The 16,092-nt window shown below is 40.8% G+C and overlaps 1 protein-coding gene across 1 annotated transcript in view; it reads right to left on the bottom strand.

Moving 5' to 3' along the window:
* Positions 1-13,590, bottom strand: part of WNT2 (Wnt family member 2) — a 47,807-nt gene extending 34,217 nt beyond the window's left edge. Inside the window, exons 1-3 of the mRNA NM_001281763.2 lie at positions 13,276-13,590; positions 10,833-11,059; positions 5,022-5,299 (exon numbers count right to left, since the gene is read on the bottom strand). Coding sequence (NP_001268692.1) covers positions 5,022-5,299; positions 10,833-11,059; positions 13,276-13,358 — 588 coding nt within the window. The 5' untranslated portion in view covers positions 13,359-13,590. The remainder of the gene's footprint in view (positions 1-5,021; positions 5,300-10,832; positions 11,060-13,275) is intronic.
* Positions 13,591-16,092: the final 2,502 nt, after the last annotated feature.

A 16,092-nucleotide genomic window follows, 5' to 3' on the forward strand; every position in this document is an offset into this window, starting at 1 on the left:
GTTCTGGAAGACAAGGAATATTTATTAACAAATTGTGCAGTTGATTTGTTTATACAACTATTTGCTAACTTAAATAAGACATTGTGATTTCTTGAGAACTGACATTCTTTAAAAACAGTGACTGCAGGTGGGCTTAGCTAAAAAGTATAAGGTGTAGAATTTATATTTGTGGAATTCAAGAATATTACTGTTGACTAACCATATATATAATAATTCTTATTGACTAATGAGGCCAATTTAAACAAACATTTTCCATTAATAAAAGAACTTTATCTGGAGCTGTAACAATTTTGCTAAGAATTATTTCCTGTTTGGGGACCTTAAATCTGGATTAATTTTGATTCACATGATATATAAAGATCGACAGTGTCAAGCACATGTTGTTTTTGGGTGCAATAAGACAGAAGGAGGGTTAGCAGAATCTACCTAACTGTTCAAAATGCATTCTATTTTTTATGATATAAGGACATCAGCCAGAAAACAAAATCTACTAGGAAACTCTAAAAGTAACATTTGTGCCCTATACGGATGCTCATGATTATTGAAGGAAGGGCTAAAGCAATCTGACTCTGTAGTTCAATTTAAGGTTTTCCCAAAAGCAAAAATGATCAATTTCTCAAATTTATGATGTAATTTCTGCTCTAGAGTCCTTCTTTGTCCCATAGTTTCTTTATCCTGGAAAACATTTTCCCTATCTCAACCATGGGAAATCCTCACCTCTAGCTTTTATTCTTTTATTATACAACTTTTCTCTCTTCAGCTAACTAGCTCTTTGGCTGATTGCTCTATCATACCTCTCAGCACAGCTTGCCTTGCACTTGTCTCCTCAATCAAAATTCAGTATCTTATAGTCAGGGCTTTCTTTGACTTAGCACCAAGAAAGGCGCCTTTCCCAAAGTAATTCCTGATGACCCAATTTTGTCCAATAGCACATGGCAATAGTGCTCTCAGACTTGTAGTGCTATTAGTTGAAATTTTGTGAATCCAGCAAGTAAGTCTAAGTTGCTTTAGGCATGCTAACAACAACTGACACTTAAATTTTTGACTTGTAAAACATAACTTTTTCTATCTTGTTATAAAAATAATAACACATTCTTTATAGAAAACTTGGAAAATAAAGGTATTATTTTAGTTTCCCAGCTGCGAAAACGAACACCGTTCAATGGGTTGGCTTAACAACAGGAATTTATTGGTTCATGGTTTCAGAGTCTAGAAGACTTGCTTCCTCTCTGTGTCAGTATCTTCTGACTGGTTGTTAGTCTTTGTGGTTCCTTGGCTTTTCCATCACATGGCAATGCACATGGTGGCATCTTCTCCTTTCTCTCCCGAGTTCCTTTGCTTATAAGGAATTCAGGTACATTGGATTAAAGCCCACCCTTATTCAGTTTGGGCACACCTTAAATAACAGTATCTTCAAAGGTCCTATTTACAAATGGGTTCACACCCAGAGGTCCTGAACATGCCTTTTCTGGGGGACATGAGACAATCCCCAAAAGACATATACAAATGGAAAAAATCATCAGTATACTACCTTCTAAGGGCAGATTCTTTTTCTTTAAGATACAGTGATATTTTTTCCCCCAGAAATTCTTTACAGACAACATGGAAAGGTAGACAACTACATGAGAGTGAACTCAAATGAGCATGAATCCCCAAGCTCAGCATTTGCTGATTGTGTGATTCTGGGTTGTTCATTTAATCCCTCTGTGCCCTGCTTCTCACCTGAAAAGTAGGAATATTTATTTTTTATTGCTTTGGAGTTTTGGGAATATCATATTAGAAAATATGTGATGGTACTTTGTAAATTAGAAAACACTTTATGCCTGTTAATTATTAATATGCTAAATTGTATAGAAGATGAATGCATAGATACATGGAGGTATCAGGTTGAGGATTAGCAGAACCTATCTAAGTGTTCAAATCCGATTTGTACCTAGCTCTACTACCTAGGCTACAAATAACCTTTACTTCACTAAAAAAGAAAGGAACTAACTCTTACTGAGCACCTATTATGTGCCAGATTCTGTGTTATGTGCCTTACACTTATCTTCCCATAGTCCCATGTGAAATCTGTTTGACACATGAAAAAAACTGAAATTTTTTACTTAGTACCAGTGAGCAAAACTAAGGTGGATCTGACTTCAAATTTCATGTTTTTTCTTTATTAATTAAAGTAAGAGATATCTTGTGGGGAAAATATTTTAATGGAATTCTTCTTATTCTTATTGTAGAAATTTCCAGAGTTTAAGAGGAAAATATTTGATTGTATACATTGATTATTTTGATATAGATTCTCTTAGAAAAGGTGAAAGAAGTTATGGTGATTATTTCATCTAGAGGAAAGATGGACTAATTTAAAATCCATTAGCAAACTCATGAAAGAATATACGCGGTTGCTGTTGACCAGAACTTTTCACCTGTAATTTACCTAAATCTAATTTAAAATCTAATTTAGAACTTTTCATAGCATAGCTTCTTTAGAACTAAAAGGGCTTGCTGAGAGGAGCTGTGGAAATTCCTTCTTGCTATGATGTTTGTTTTAAATAGAGCAGATGGATTGTTTTAGAACTTATTAATACTTCTATATGGAGGTGGTAGACGACTCAATCCAGTTTGAGTCTTCAAGTAAATATGAAGGTAAAAATATTGTTATAAATTTTGCTAAAGCTGTGACTAAAATAAATATATACTTTCTAGATTCTAAAATGATATTACAGCACAGAGACACATGAGGGTGCTCTAACCAACTGCTATAATAAACGAATTAAATTGTTCAGATTTGGGGAAAAATTAAGACTTGTGAATGTCAGTGTTGAATTTGACATGTAATGTGGGCTAAATGGAATGACCATGGAATAGACGCTTTTTCTTTTAAGTAAAATGTATTGCTTTTTCCCTCCCAGTTAAAACGTTGGACAATTTAGAAAATATTGAAGTGCATAAAAAAGGAAATTAAAACAAACTAATGCTGTTGTGAGCCCTAGGAAGCTGGGGTTTTCTAGAGCCAGGCCTGCTGGAGGCTCAGTTCAGGAGGACTGCCTTCAAACACAAGCCCAGCCTGTTCTGTTTTGATTCCACAGACCTTCTGCTGGTACGAAGGGGGAGTAGAGACTGGGGGTCTAATGACCGCAAGAAGAGAATTAGAGACGCATGTTTATCTCAATACATTTACCCTCATTAAAGTTCATATTCACTGACATCATGCATCTCCTTGAAAAAGCCTGCCCACCCACCATTAATTAAAGCCACATTTTAAAAAGTCAGTGTGTGCACTTTTATTCCAATCAAAAGTAGCCTCCTAAGTTTTGCAGAGTAGGCAGGAGAACATCTGAGGCCTGACAGCTGTTCACCTCTACACAGTGAAGAATCATGTGATTTACATTAAAAGTCCATGTTTATTCAGGGCCTAAAATATAATAGCCAAGATCTATTGTCTTTACGAGGTGAAACATTCAATATCTAATTCCTATATTAAGCAAAATTAACATTTATTTTGGTAAGTCAACATTCTCTCTGATATATTTGTATAACCAAGTGCCTTTATCTTTTCAAAGATTCTGAGATATATTCCTTGTTTGAATAATTAGGCAGCACATTCCTATCAAAGACACCACATTTTATCATTTATACATGCAATATCAATGTCAAGTGAAGGTCAACAGAAATGTTTTTTATCCAAACCATTGCACAAACAGTAATTACCAATAGTTGTAGGATTACACAACCATAGTCTATATTCTTGGCAGTAATCACTATAAGTCCATAAATTCATGATGATGGGAATGTTGATTCTTAAAGTTCAAGAAAGGTATTATTTGTAAACAGTTCAGGTCACACTCATCTTATTCCATGTGCTAAGCAAGAGTTCTTTCCTTTCAATATCTTTTAAATGAGATTTGTTCTATTCATGAGCCTATCTTGGTTTTCGTCCAAACAAATCTGCATTCTTTTCTATTCTTTTTCCTATTAAACCACCCCCCTCCACCACCACCACCAGGGACCTTTGAATTTTATCCTGATCTTTCTCTATATGTTACTTTTGAGCACATTTTTAGGTTGTGTTGATCAAAGACAAATTATGGTTATCTCCTCCCGTGGGCAATTAAACTATTCTAGAATGATTCTGTCCAAATATTTGATAACTCAGCCAGTTGTGGCTTTCTACACAAGGGCATAATGTACAGCATTCATACTCTCTAGTTATTCTGGTCATGCCACTACAGATAGGTGTGGCTAATCAATGGACTTGAGTATTGATACTGAGATAGTTTAACTATAAGCCAAAACACCACTGGATTAGGAGTTGAAATCTGAATTCTAGTGCCCACTTTTCTATGGATTCACCATGTGACCTTGAGCACCCAGGAGTTCTCAATTTCCTCATCTGACAAATGGGAGTTAAGGGGTTGAACTGACCAGATACTCTCAGCCCAGGAGATTAGTCAGGACCAGAAGACAAAGGGTCAAAATACATTTTGAGGCCATGTTTGTCCCTGATCCACTTACTCAACCAGTAGCAGAAACTACAAGGTGATGCTTCCATAAGTGACAGCTGGGTCTATCCTAGAGAGCACTCCTGAATCTAGAAGAAGCCAACAAACCATACTTGGTGAATTATCTTTATAGGAAGTTTGGAAGAAGACACTCAGGGTCTTGATATCCCTTAGATAAAAGCATTCAATGTACCACAGTTATGTGGGATGAAGCACTATTCTAATTTACAGATTAAATCTTCTGTCAAATGATACAGTATCCAGAGAGAACATAAAACACTTGACTCTATACAGTGCTAAAAACAATGGGTGAACTACCTTAGAAAGGGAGGTGGAGTGTGGAGCATATTTTAACACAGTCAGTGGTATTCTTTAGGACAAACAGTTCTAGGTGAGGGGCAAGGGCTGCAGAGAGAAGTTGTGACTACATAGCGTTTTATCAAGTCTAGGAAAGTTTAAGAAAAGCTCTGCTTAAGTGATTTACAGGCCATGCCATCTACAAACTGAGCCCCGGTCGCAATTCCATACCTTCCTCCCGGCTCTGTTGTTGTGAAGGTTCATCAGGGCTCTGGCGTCCTTTCCTTTCCTTTCCTTGGCATCCACAAATGCACGGGCAAATTTGATTCCATGGTCAATATTATCACTGCAGCCACCCCAATCGAAAGTGCCCTTGCTGTCCTTGGCGGTTCCCTTCTTCTTTGGATCACAGGAACAGGATTTTAACTCTCCTTGGCTACAGGCCCTGGTGATGGCAAATACAACTCCAGCTGAAGAGATGGCGTAAACAAAGGCAGATTCCCGACTACCTGAAACAAAAATGCTTTTCTTAAAAATGATCTGGTGGTAGAAAACCCCACAAAATCATGCCAGTCAACTCTTCATGTTCCCTTTAAGAACACCCAAAAAACCGCCCAGGCATGCATATTTGAAGGGCCAGCAAGTATCTGAAAGATTTCTCTTCACAGAAGCAATGGGTGCCGTTCCATTGTTGCAATGGTGGTGCAGTAGGTGTGTCCAGGCCAAACAGTGGGGATGGACATAGGATGGCAGCCCCAAAAGAGTGCTGAGGTTTTGATGCACATGCTTAAAAATGCAGAGAGTACTGCTGAACTTATGGGTTTAGATGTTGAGTCTCTGGTTGTTAACCACATCCAGAACAAAATCACCAAGGTGGGCCTCTCTATATAAAGAGCTCCATGGGCCACATGGAGATGATACTTACTGAAAAAGAACACATGGTTCCTAAACCAGAAAAGGAGGTTACACAGAGGAAAATATCCCAGAAAAAACAAAAACTTAAGGCCTGAGAATAAGTTCAGCATAAAATAAAGGCAATTAAAAGATTTTTTTCAGAATGTAGTTTGGTATTGCTAGTTCAAAACACTTTCACAAGATGCCTTGATCTGTCTCTGACATACTTTGCCACTAGACAAAAAGACATTGGTATTATTGAAGGATTCTTTTCAAGAGCCGAGCTTCTTTCTTAAATGTGAATCCCCTCCACCTAATCTATAAATTGTCAATTTAGATATCTGTATGACAACTATTCCTAAAATACATAAAGAATATAAAAGAAAATGATGCAAAGTTTGCATTTCCCAGCTCCTGGCTACACATTAGTTTTATACATGTGCTTGCTTTGCTTTAAGGTCAGCCCTAGATGTCCTAAAAGAGAGGATAATGGCATCTCTTGGCCTTGTTTTCTGCACCTGTAAAATAAGGTGGCATTCTAAAATTCTATAATATATTTTGTTTTTCATTATTCTACATCATCCCTTAAAAAAGCTTTCCAAAGCTTCAGGCATTACTGAGGATAAAATACTAATACACATCTACATTATTGAGATTGAAATACTGAATACAAAGAAATCTGAGGTGGGAAGAGAATTCAGGCAGTAACTAGCCCTGCCCATTAACACTGGAGAGCTTTGACTTGGCATCAACTTTCACAGCTAATTGAGAGATTGTTGAAGGCAATATGCAATATCCTTGAGTTACATACTATGTCTAACTATTAAGGTGAATTTACTTTCTTCTGGAACACCTGTACTAATCATTTGTATCGGGTAAAGACAGTGAACAGCTTTTCTTTGGTTTTTCTGGAAGGAAACAAATTTACCGCCTATAATTAGACTTGGGTAAGAACCCTTTGGGGTGCTTTCTTAGAATTGTTCTTTATTAGAGCACAGCCTACTTTCACTTACAGGCTGAAAGGTACATATTTCAGTGCAATAACTACATTAAATTATTTTAATAATTTGTAGTAATTCATAACACGGTGTTGTGGTACAGTGACAGATATAAGGCTCTTTAGGGTCTATGGGCACCTCGTTTTTCAAATGGAGCTGTATTTCACTGTTATTAACATGCCTTTTTTTTATTAGAGAAGTTGTGCATTTTCAAAACAATCATGCATAACATACTTAGCATGTCTTTTTATTAATGGGTTGCTGCAGCAAATATATTAACAATCAAAATATTAATAGAGGCCAAACAATGTGGTGCCAATGCAAGGCAGAAAACAGAAAGCCATTTGGTGATTCAATATGTCAAGACGAGTGTGACTTTTTGAACCAGACAGCTGGGAGAACAACCACCTTTTCGCATTGAAGCCCTGCTTGTTTCCGTTTGTCATTCAGTGCTAAAATTTATTATACATCCTTTGCAATATTTGCTCTGCTAGTCTCATTATTAAAAAATCAGGAAAACTTATCTACACCATATTAAATGGCACTTACCTCAGCCTTCAGAAAATACCTCCCCCAAAACCTCCAACCATCAAAAATGGACTCAATCATGCCTTTAGTTAGGTAAAGTCAATTATATGAATATTTGCCATAGGTAGCAGGTAACATTCTTCAAAGAGAAACATGATGATCACGGGAGCTGTTTTAAAGGGTCCTATTATAACACAAGGATCACAGATTTTCAAAGTGGAATTGAGATGTTTTATAAAATAAGGTGACTGGATGTTAATGTGGCTTAATCTTAGGTAGTAGCTTTCAGGTAAATAAAAACTCTATTGTACCCAGTTTACAACTGAGGAATATACCTTATTCATAGTTTCCCCATTTATCTGCTTAAAGATTGGTTTTGGATTAGTGCCTGTGTTTAGAGAAATCACATAGGGAAAAATTTCTGAATGTTTACTGCATTTAGTATTAGTCATATCTTATTTTTTAAGGAGAAAGAAGAGAAATTTCCTGAGATGGTCTGTTGGAGGAAAGGTATGGGAGATGTAGATGATGGCATTAGTGACAAGACAGTACAGGAATAAATTGTCTCGGAGCATAACTTGTAAACAATTAGATTAACTTTGTTAGCTGAAAGAGAAAAAATCATTTAAAATCTGCTACATTTCAGAAATAATTTCCAAAGGAAAAAAAACAAACACCTTTTTCAATATTTGGCATTTATTATTCAAACACAAAAAATAGTTTATTTGTTTAAAATAAAAAATAAGCACATTGACTGAACTTTTCATTTTACCTCCAGATGTTCTGGTATCATGTAGAAACAGTCTTAAGATGTTTTGAGTTAAATGTCTTAGATGAATCACTAAAATGCTATGTGTGAAATAGTAGCACTTCAAGAGTTGGCTTTGTAGCAAAACAAATTTTGATCTTGGGCCTCTTCTTAGAAGAAAAACTGATTCTTTTAAAGCCATTACAAAATAAAACAAAATCCAACTTTAAATGGTGGTATTTATACTTCCTGATGTGTTACAATCAAAGTTTCTCTAATTTTTGGACTGAGATAAGTCAAGCAGTGTTTAAGCACATATGTATACTTTTTGTTTGGGGCAAGAGAGTGTTACCAGAAAAGGCAAGGCAATTAAAAACAAGACTTTCTTGAAGGTTATGGATTGTCTAGTGCACCTTTAAAATGCTTTCTTTTTTTTTTTTTTTTTTTAGATCCACAAGAATGAGACCTAATCACCTATCCTTTTTTTCTTTTTTTAAAAAATGTAAGCCGTATTCTAGAATTCTGGAGGTGTATTCTGGTAGGACTAATTCTGGATTTACTAGATCTGTTTTAAAGTTTCTCTACCTGTGACTGATGAATCTTTGTTGAATGAGTGAATTAAAATGTTCCCAAAAATGGTTCTTTCTTATTCTGGCTCTCTGAAGCAAAAGAGTAAATGTTTTACTTTCCTCTATGACCATGGAATACTTCATTAACTTTGATGTTCTCCCTATAAACGGTGTTGCCCTTTGTCTTTCCTATTATCTATAAGGGCATTTAGGTTTTCAAAGCACAGTTCTTCACAACTTCTAAGATATGAACTCCTCTCTAAGCAATTAATTGTAAAAATCTTTAGATAGTTTCATTGGAATTTCATGATTATTTCCAGGAGAAGCTGCTTCAAGCCAAATTCAGCTCTCCCATAACCAACAGAAAATCATCACTGACAGTCACAGGAGTTTGCATAAATGTACAGAATGAAATCTGGCCTTCTGTGAAGCATGGAAAGAAACTGGGTAGCATGAATGTTTTAAGTTTTTAGTACTTTGGCTTCATCTGAGAGAAATCTCAAGGAAGTACAAGGTAAAATCTCTCATTTACCTGAGGCCTTAAACTAAGTGAAAATATTTGTTTCCTCTTGTTAGAACAACCTCCTCCCTCTCAGCAACTCTATAGCTCTGAAGAAACAAACATTGCCAAGATTAAATTAAAGTATTTTATGAATGAATCCCTGGCTTTGGCAGATATACTGTCTTTAGGCCAACTGGTCAAGATTGTTTCCTTCACTTTGTGATCTAAAGGTTTTCCCAATATGGAAACATCTTAATGGATTTTCATAGACAAGATCTAGAGGTGATCATTTATACATGAGATATGCATTCAATCTAAAATCATCAGAAAATGGTTGTGCACACTTTGAAAAAGGAAAATCCCAAGGCACTGTAAAGACCGATGGCATGTACATAATATATCCAAAGATTACTTGTGCAAGATATTTGCAAACACTCTTTGACAAGGTCCAGGACTTTAATTGATTCACTGATGAGCTAATAAAGGTGAAGTCTTAAAATTCCATGTAGCTGAAATTTACGATTAACCTTTCAAATATTTGCGATGTCATATCGAAACTGTAAAAGGAATGCAGAAGAATATAGTTCTTAAACGAGAGAATAAAATTGCAGAATATTGCAGTAAATTAAATTTAGGGATACACTAAGAGTGAGAGCACTACGCCCTTGGGGGATTTTAGAGACATTCAGTTATGCATTTGGCCTCATAAAAACCTAGGGCTGTGATGATTACATGATAGAAACACCCTCTGTTAAGCATTACCAAGTGGACAGCCTGGATGATTTTCTTAGGGGGGCAAAACAAGTGTAAAGTTTCCTGTTTCTGGGGTTCACATATAAACTGTTATGTTCTCAGTCAGATTTCCCCTGTAAACGGGCTGTGTTATTTCTTGAAGAATGCTAACAATGACAGGTCTGTGGGTGGTATCATTTGAAAATAAAATCTGATTTTTCAATTCATTTTCTCTGGTGTTAAATTAGCTAGTGAGCTACTGTCCATATTCAGAATTTGAAAGAAATATATTACATAAATAGATAACGTTTAAGGCTCCTTCTAAGTAAAAAAGAAATCTGTATATTCATTGTTCCCACCTCTAGCCTCCATCAGTATTCTTACTGCCTAAAACATACCTGGAAAATAGTAGGTGCTCCCTGCAATTTACTACATTTATTCACTGTGAGGAAAGAATAGTACCTGCAATATATAAGGCAACCAATAAGGAGTAGGGAATGCAGCTTGTCACTGCCTTCATAGAATCTACAGACTTTTGAAAAAAAATGTTTAAATTAGGAAGAGTAACCCAGAACTGAGCAGCTGAATGGGTAGTCAAAGTTGATGAGTAGAGATCTGTCTCTACTTCTTAATAAAACCTATATGGTGTTTTTGTGAAAATGACTATCTTTTGGCTGATAAAAGATTTGGGCTTTCCACTTTGACTTTCTGGCCAAGTCTTTCTGAAAGATTCAAGTCCCAGGGAGATGGAAAAAAATATTAAAAGAGTCCTGTCATTGCTTTCTCCCTCCTTGTAGAGACAAAGTCTGACCCTGGAGGGATGGGAAAAGATTTGAAAGAAACAGACTGGTACTACGTTCTACTCTACAACTGGCCTCCTTTAGACTTGAGGCAAGTTCCTTGATTTCTCTAGTTCTCATCTGTAAAACAAGGTGATGCCACCCAACAGAACAGGTTTCTGGCAGAGTAAAATGCACCCAAAGATGAGCAGAAGGCTTCAAAGAGCAAACAAGAAGCTCCACAGATATGTGAGGGGAGAGCGCAGGAGCTGGGTGAAGGCAGGAGACTTACTTCGGAGCAGGACCCTGCCAAAGAGGCTGTGGTCCCTGTCTAGGGTGTTGCAGTTCCAACGGTGCTGGCGGAACTGGTGCTGGCACTCTGCTGTCCATTCAGCCACACCCAGGCCAATGGCTCGCATCACATCTGGGTGGCGGTGGCACAGCTGACGCTGGCGGCTCACCAGGCCTGGCACATTGTCACACATCACCCTGGAGGAGCCACCTGTAGCCCTCATGTACCTGTGAGGGACCAACACAGTAGTGAGATTGTGCACAGGGAGGTCTGGTATGGAGATCCCAGGGAGACTGAAGAGTTCAAAGCACTCTTCAGATAGGAATCCCTTATCCTTCTGGTAAGTTAGAAACCAATGGTTATTTTTATTTTAGTTCAGTGGAGAAGGAAGTCATCAAGGGAGGTATGAAGAGTGATCTGGTGGAAGCCATCCTAAAGTAGAGCTATGATCATCTCTCAGAACTGAAGCTGGGCCCACCAGATGATGCTCTGGACAGGTCTGCAGTCAGGGAAGGGAATGAGAGGGGGATGGGCAAAGTGTTTGGGGGAGAATGCTTCAAAGTCTTTTCCCAGGAAGGCTCTGATCTCAGTGACACTATGGGTCTGGATTTGGCTCTGGAGGAAGCCAAGCTTTAGAAGCACCTCACTCCCTTTTATTTGACCTAATGCTCAAATGTCTCTAATATTGTCTGTATCTGTCCAATCAACACCTGCTGGTCTGATGTTACACTCTTCTCACAGACATGCTGTTCTTTCCTTAGTAAAGAATCCTTTAAATATTTCGATTTTCCAAAGCTCTTTTTGGCTTTTACAGGAAACTTTTGGAAAAAAATTCTTTCTATTGTTTTTAAGGACAGTAAATGTTTGGAAGAATCAAACAGTTATAGCTCCATAAAGTACTTTTGAAAAGAAACTTTAACAAAAAATTACATCATCATCTGTACCCAGATGTTCTCTATTAGTTGTGAAATGTTTAGAAAGGTACCTTTTATATAACCCAAGCTGCCATAGGTGTCTTTTGAAGCGATCTAACAGGGAGAATGTATTTTTCTTGTATTTTCATTATTTTATATGATCATAAAATTGTTACAGCTGTGATTTCCAAAAAATACATTTAAGTGACAGCTGAGAGACAATGTGACAAAAAGTCTGAGCAATAAATAATGTTTATACACCCATGGAAACAGAAATAGTCATTTTATTGAAAAATGGTCAGTCTGATAAATCAATCTTTGATCCTGTGTCAGCAATGTCAAGGCTAAATGCCTTCCTATTCAAAGAGGCTTAGGAAGAAATTGAACCCCTCTTCTCATCAACACTTTGCTTTGCTCCTCTGAAGAACTACAGTGTCTTCCTAAAGCTTCCTGCAGTGTCTTTCATTTGGTTGAGACTCCTTACTTTGACTCTATCTTTTTAAAAAATAGTCCTTGATAACAAGTCTTTTGGAATCAGTATTTTGGTATCTGTTCTGAAACTTTTAAGTGCCAGGAAGTCACAGAGCTCTCAACTCCATCTGTTTAAGTTCAGAAGGTCAGGAGATGGGGAAGGTTTCTAAGTGGTGAGAATCTCCCTTTGGAGCTTTCATTGATGCTAAGATCTGTTACTGTTCAACGTTCCTTCATTATGCAAACACACAAAAAATCATAGATCCTTGTACAAAGGACAGCTGCAAAGTTACTCTTGGGTATGAAGGTTTTGAACAGGGTAACATCTTAAAGCCCCTGGGGTCTGCAGCTTCCTATTAAAGAGGTAGTTCCTATCTGGAGGCATCAAAATGTCCTTTCCCTGCAGTGGGGTGAAGCATTAGGGATGTCGAAGGACGGAGAAAAATGCAAAATCACAGGTTTCAAGCTTTACAATTCTTGACTGTCTGAGTTGGCCCATAGGTTTATCTTGAAGCAGTTTTCTCTTCGTGTGTGTGTGTGTGTGTGTGTGTGTGTGTGGGTGTGTGAGAGAGAGAGAGAGAGAGAGAGCGCGCGCGAGAGAGAGTGAGAGAGAAAGAGCGAGAGAGTGAGAGAACGAGAGCGCCCGGCGGTTGTAGTTTTTAAGGTAATTTTACACACACACATACACACACACACACACACACACACACACGTCTGTGCTAGAGACCAGACTAGGGCATCTGTCAAAGGGATAAGAATTTGGCTAATTTTGCTGTCACTTAGTTGGATCCAAACAAACCAACATACGAGCTCTCATTTGCGGGAGAACGTGGATTTTTTTTTTTTTTTTTTTTTTTTTTGAGTTGTCAAAGCTGGAATGGTCTGCCAGGAAGAGAAAAGGGGCTCAGGATGGGGCGTTAGGAGTGGGTGGCAGCCTGAGGTCTCTGGCCTGGATTATCCCATGGCCTCAGGGAAGAGCGGCCGCGAGGGTCTCTGTGGCCAGTGCGGTCCCCACTCCCCTCTCCAAAAGCCTCCCGCGCCGGTGCGCGTGGACTTACCACCATGAAGAGCTGACCTCAGGGGTGAGCCAGGTCAGTAGCAGAGGGAGCCAGAGCCAGATACCGCCGAGAGGAGCGTTCATATTAAACCCCTTGCGTCCACATTAGGTCAGACTCCGTGTGCGGGCGCCATGCGTGCCCCGAGCAGAAGCGCTCAGCGCCGTGAGCGCCTCGTCACGGCCGCCGGCGCCTCGCCGCGCCCCCGCCCCCAGCTCGCGTCTGCAGTGAGTGGCGAGACTCACTGATAAAAGTTTCAAACGACCAGACCAGCAAGCGATAAAGGCCAACACGCACCGCCTCGCCCACAGCCCAATTCCCCAGGCGTAGTGAACACGGACAGCCCAAGAGCTCTGCGCGCCTCCAGCGCTCCCCTGTCCGTTCTGCTCCCTGTCCGGGAGCCGCCGAGGGAGGGGGCGCTGCGCCGGGTCGGGCGGGGGGAGGTGGGGTGGGCGCGCGGAGTTTCGTACAAGGGTGGATGAAATGATGGCCAGAGACGTCTGCAGTAAGGTGGGGCGGGAAAGGAGGAACACTTCTGCGTGGCCTCGAGCACCCGTGGAGGCCGGCACTTTTTGGGAAGCTCACAGCCAAAGATCGTCAGCGGCTCCGGCCAAAGGAGCGGATAGGTGGTTAGACGGACGGGCGGACAGGCGGATTTATGCGGATAGACAAAGCTATCCTCTGACAAACAGCAGTCGCCCGTGTGCAATGGGAGAACATGAGGGAGATGATCGGGAGATTACTAGAAACAGTATACAAGAATCCAGAGATTATTTTCAACTCTTTATCTTCCCAACTCCGAGGGAAAGAGCACTTGTAAATTTGGAGCTGCCGTGTCTAGGCAGGACAAAGTTGGGGAGAGTGGGGCAAGGCCTGAAGGAAACGAAGACCCTGTAGTCTTGATTTCTTAGGGCTGGGTTTATACAGAGCTCGCAGGGAGGGGAGCCGGGAAGGTCCATGAGCCCGGATCTCATCCAGGCGTCCTCGGCCAAAGCCCCTGTGGAAGATGCGGTTTTTCCGCACACCCAGCTCCTCCCTGGTGCCACGGAGCGCAGATCACCAAGGGAGGAACCAAGGCAGGGTGGGCGCCAGCTGGGGGGTCTTTGCCTTAACCCGGGTCGTGCCTCCAGTCGTCCGGGCGCTCTGCCTTTGCACCTCGCGGAAGCACAAGAACCCTCAGACCTGGGTCGGGCCCCCGTAACAGTCAAATGAGACGAGCTCAGGCCCGCGGGTGGAGCATCTTGAGCTGCAACTGGCTTGTAGCCCTGTCGTTTATCACCGGAAAGGAAGGAAGACGAGGAACTCGCAGTGGCCGTGAACTGTTCCATTGCTTTTTTCCTAGGGCGGAGGGACCCGCCGTCCGCCCGGGGAGCGCGCTCTGGGGAATGGGCTGTGTTTGTGTGTGTATGTATGTGGCGAGGGGAAACCGGGGCGGGGTGGTGGTGCACCACATTGTTCACACCGCGTGGGGAGTGGCTGTCCAGATATGAAGGCCCGGCTCTCCCCACCACCCACGCGCCGTCCGCCTTTCTGGCCAGGATTGGCGGCAACGTCTGCCCTTGCCCGGCGCGAGCGCGGTGAGAGGCTGGACGGGGCGTAGCGCAGAGATGCCAAAAACCTGAAAGATGTTGTCATCGCCACCCCATTTCCCCTGCCGGTCCCTGGCAGGTCCGGCCCCTCCCAGGCTGACCCAGATACATCCCCTTTTGGGCCCGGAAAGGGAGGGGAGGGAAACAAGCATCGAGCCACCCACGACTCGGGAAGAGCGGGGCTTGGTGCCAGGTCCGCTCGGTATCGCTGGGCCGCGACCCAGGGGAAGTTCAGTGCCGGCCGAGAGGACAGAGCAGGGAGTATCCAGAGGGCATTTCTATTCAGAATTTGTGTACACTGCTGCTGTTGCTGCTGATGGTGGGGCAGCCGGGAAGCATGAGATAGGCACCAAATGGCCACAAATATCTCGTTTACTACTATGCTTATGCTCTTAAGCCTCGTTCCAGCAAGTAGATAAATGAGCTAAAATTTACCTCCATTCTTCTTTGCCCCCAAAGTCTCTTGCAGTAAATCCAGACACTTGGGACGTATAGAAAAATGGAGGTATGGCTCCAGAGGAACTATAAATTGCCAAAAAATAATTCTTCCACCTAATAAAAGAGATGTGGATGTGGGGGTATCCGGGAAAGGTAGGCAGTTGCACACTTTTGTCGCAAGGAGAATGAGAATGGAAGCTACCTAAAACATTCCATAATTCAAAGTTCCCACCAACTCAGCACACTGTGTCCTCACAGCTAAGGGGATTTAGAAATACATGGAGTGTGACCATCAGTGGCCAGAAGACCTGCCCTTCAGTTGTTGTTGAGGCCAATAGAATGACCTAAACCTGAAACAGACCTCCTGGAAAAGGAACATATCATCCCCAAAGCTAATTAAATCCATTCCAAAGGACTGCATCCTGAGGCAGGAGGAGGAGTGCCACATGTCTGGGAGAGAAGAAATCAGTCTTGGTGAAAGGCAAAAGGCTGAAAAAGTTCGAGAGAAGCTAAAACCAGATGTGAAAAAGGTCCACCCAAAAACCCCTTTCTGACCTGTCTAGAGGCAGTCTGGACCAGATGACTTGTCTTTTCCAGACCTGTGATTCCATTTTTCTAGCATTCTCCACCCCTATTATGACCCATTATTTAACTCAGTACCTCTCTTCCTGTCCAGCAGGTCTGACTTTACTCCCTCTTCATTTATACCTCTTACCTTAATGAACCCTTCACTTTGACAATAGAGAATTTGTTCACTAGTGAAGGAAGTTGGGAAAAGCTCAAGAAAATTTGG

The sequence above is a fragment of the Dasypus novemcinctus genome, chromosome 5 (assembly GCF_030445035.2).
Source record: "Dasypus novemcinctus isolate mDasNov1 chromosome 5, mDasNov1.1.hap2, whole genome shotgun sequence".
NCBI classification, from domain to species: domain Eukaryota; kingdom Metazoa; phylum Chordata; class Mammalia; order Cingulata; family Dasypodidae; genus Dasypus; species Dasypus novemcinctus.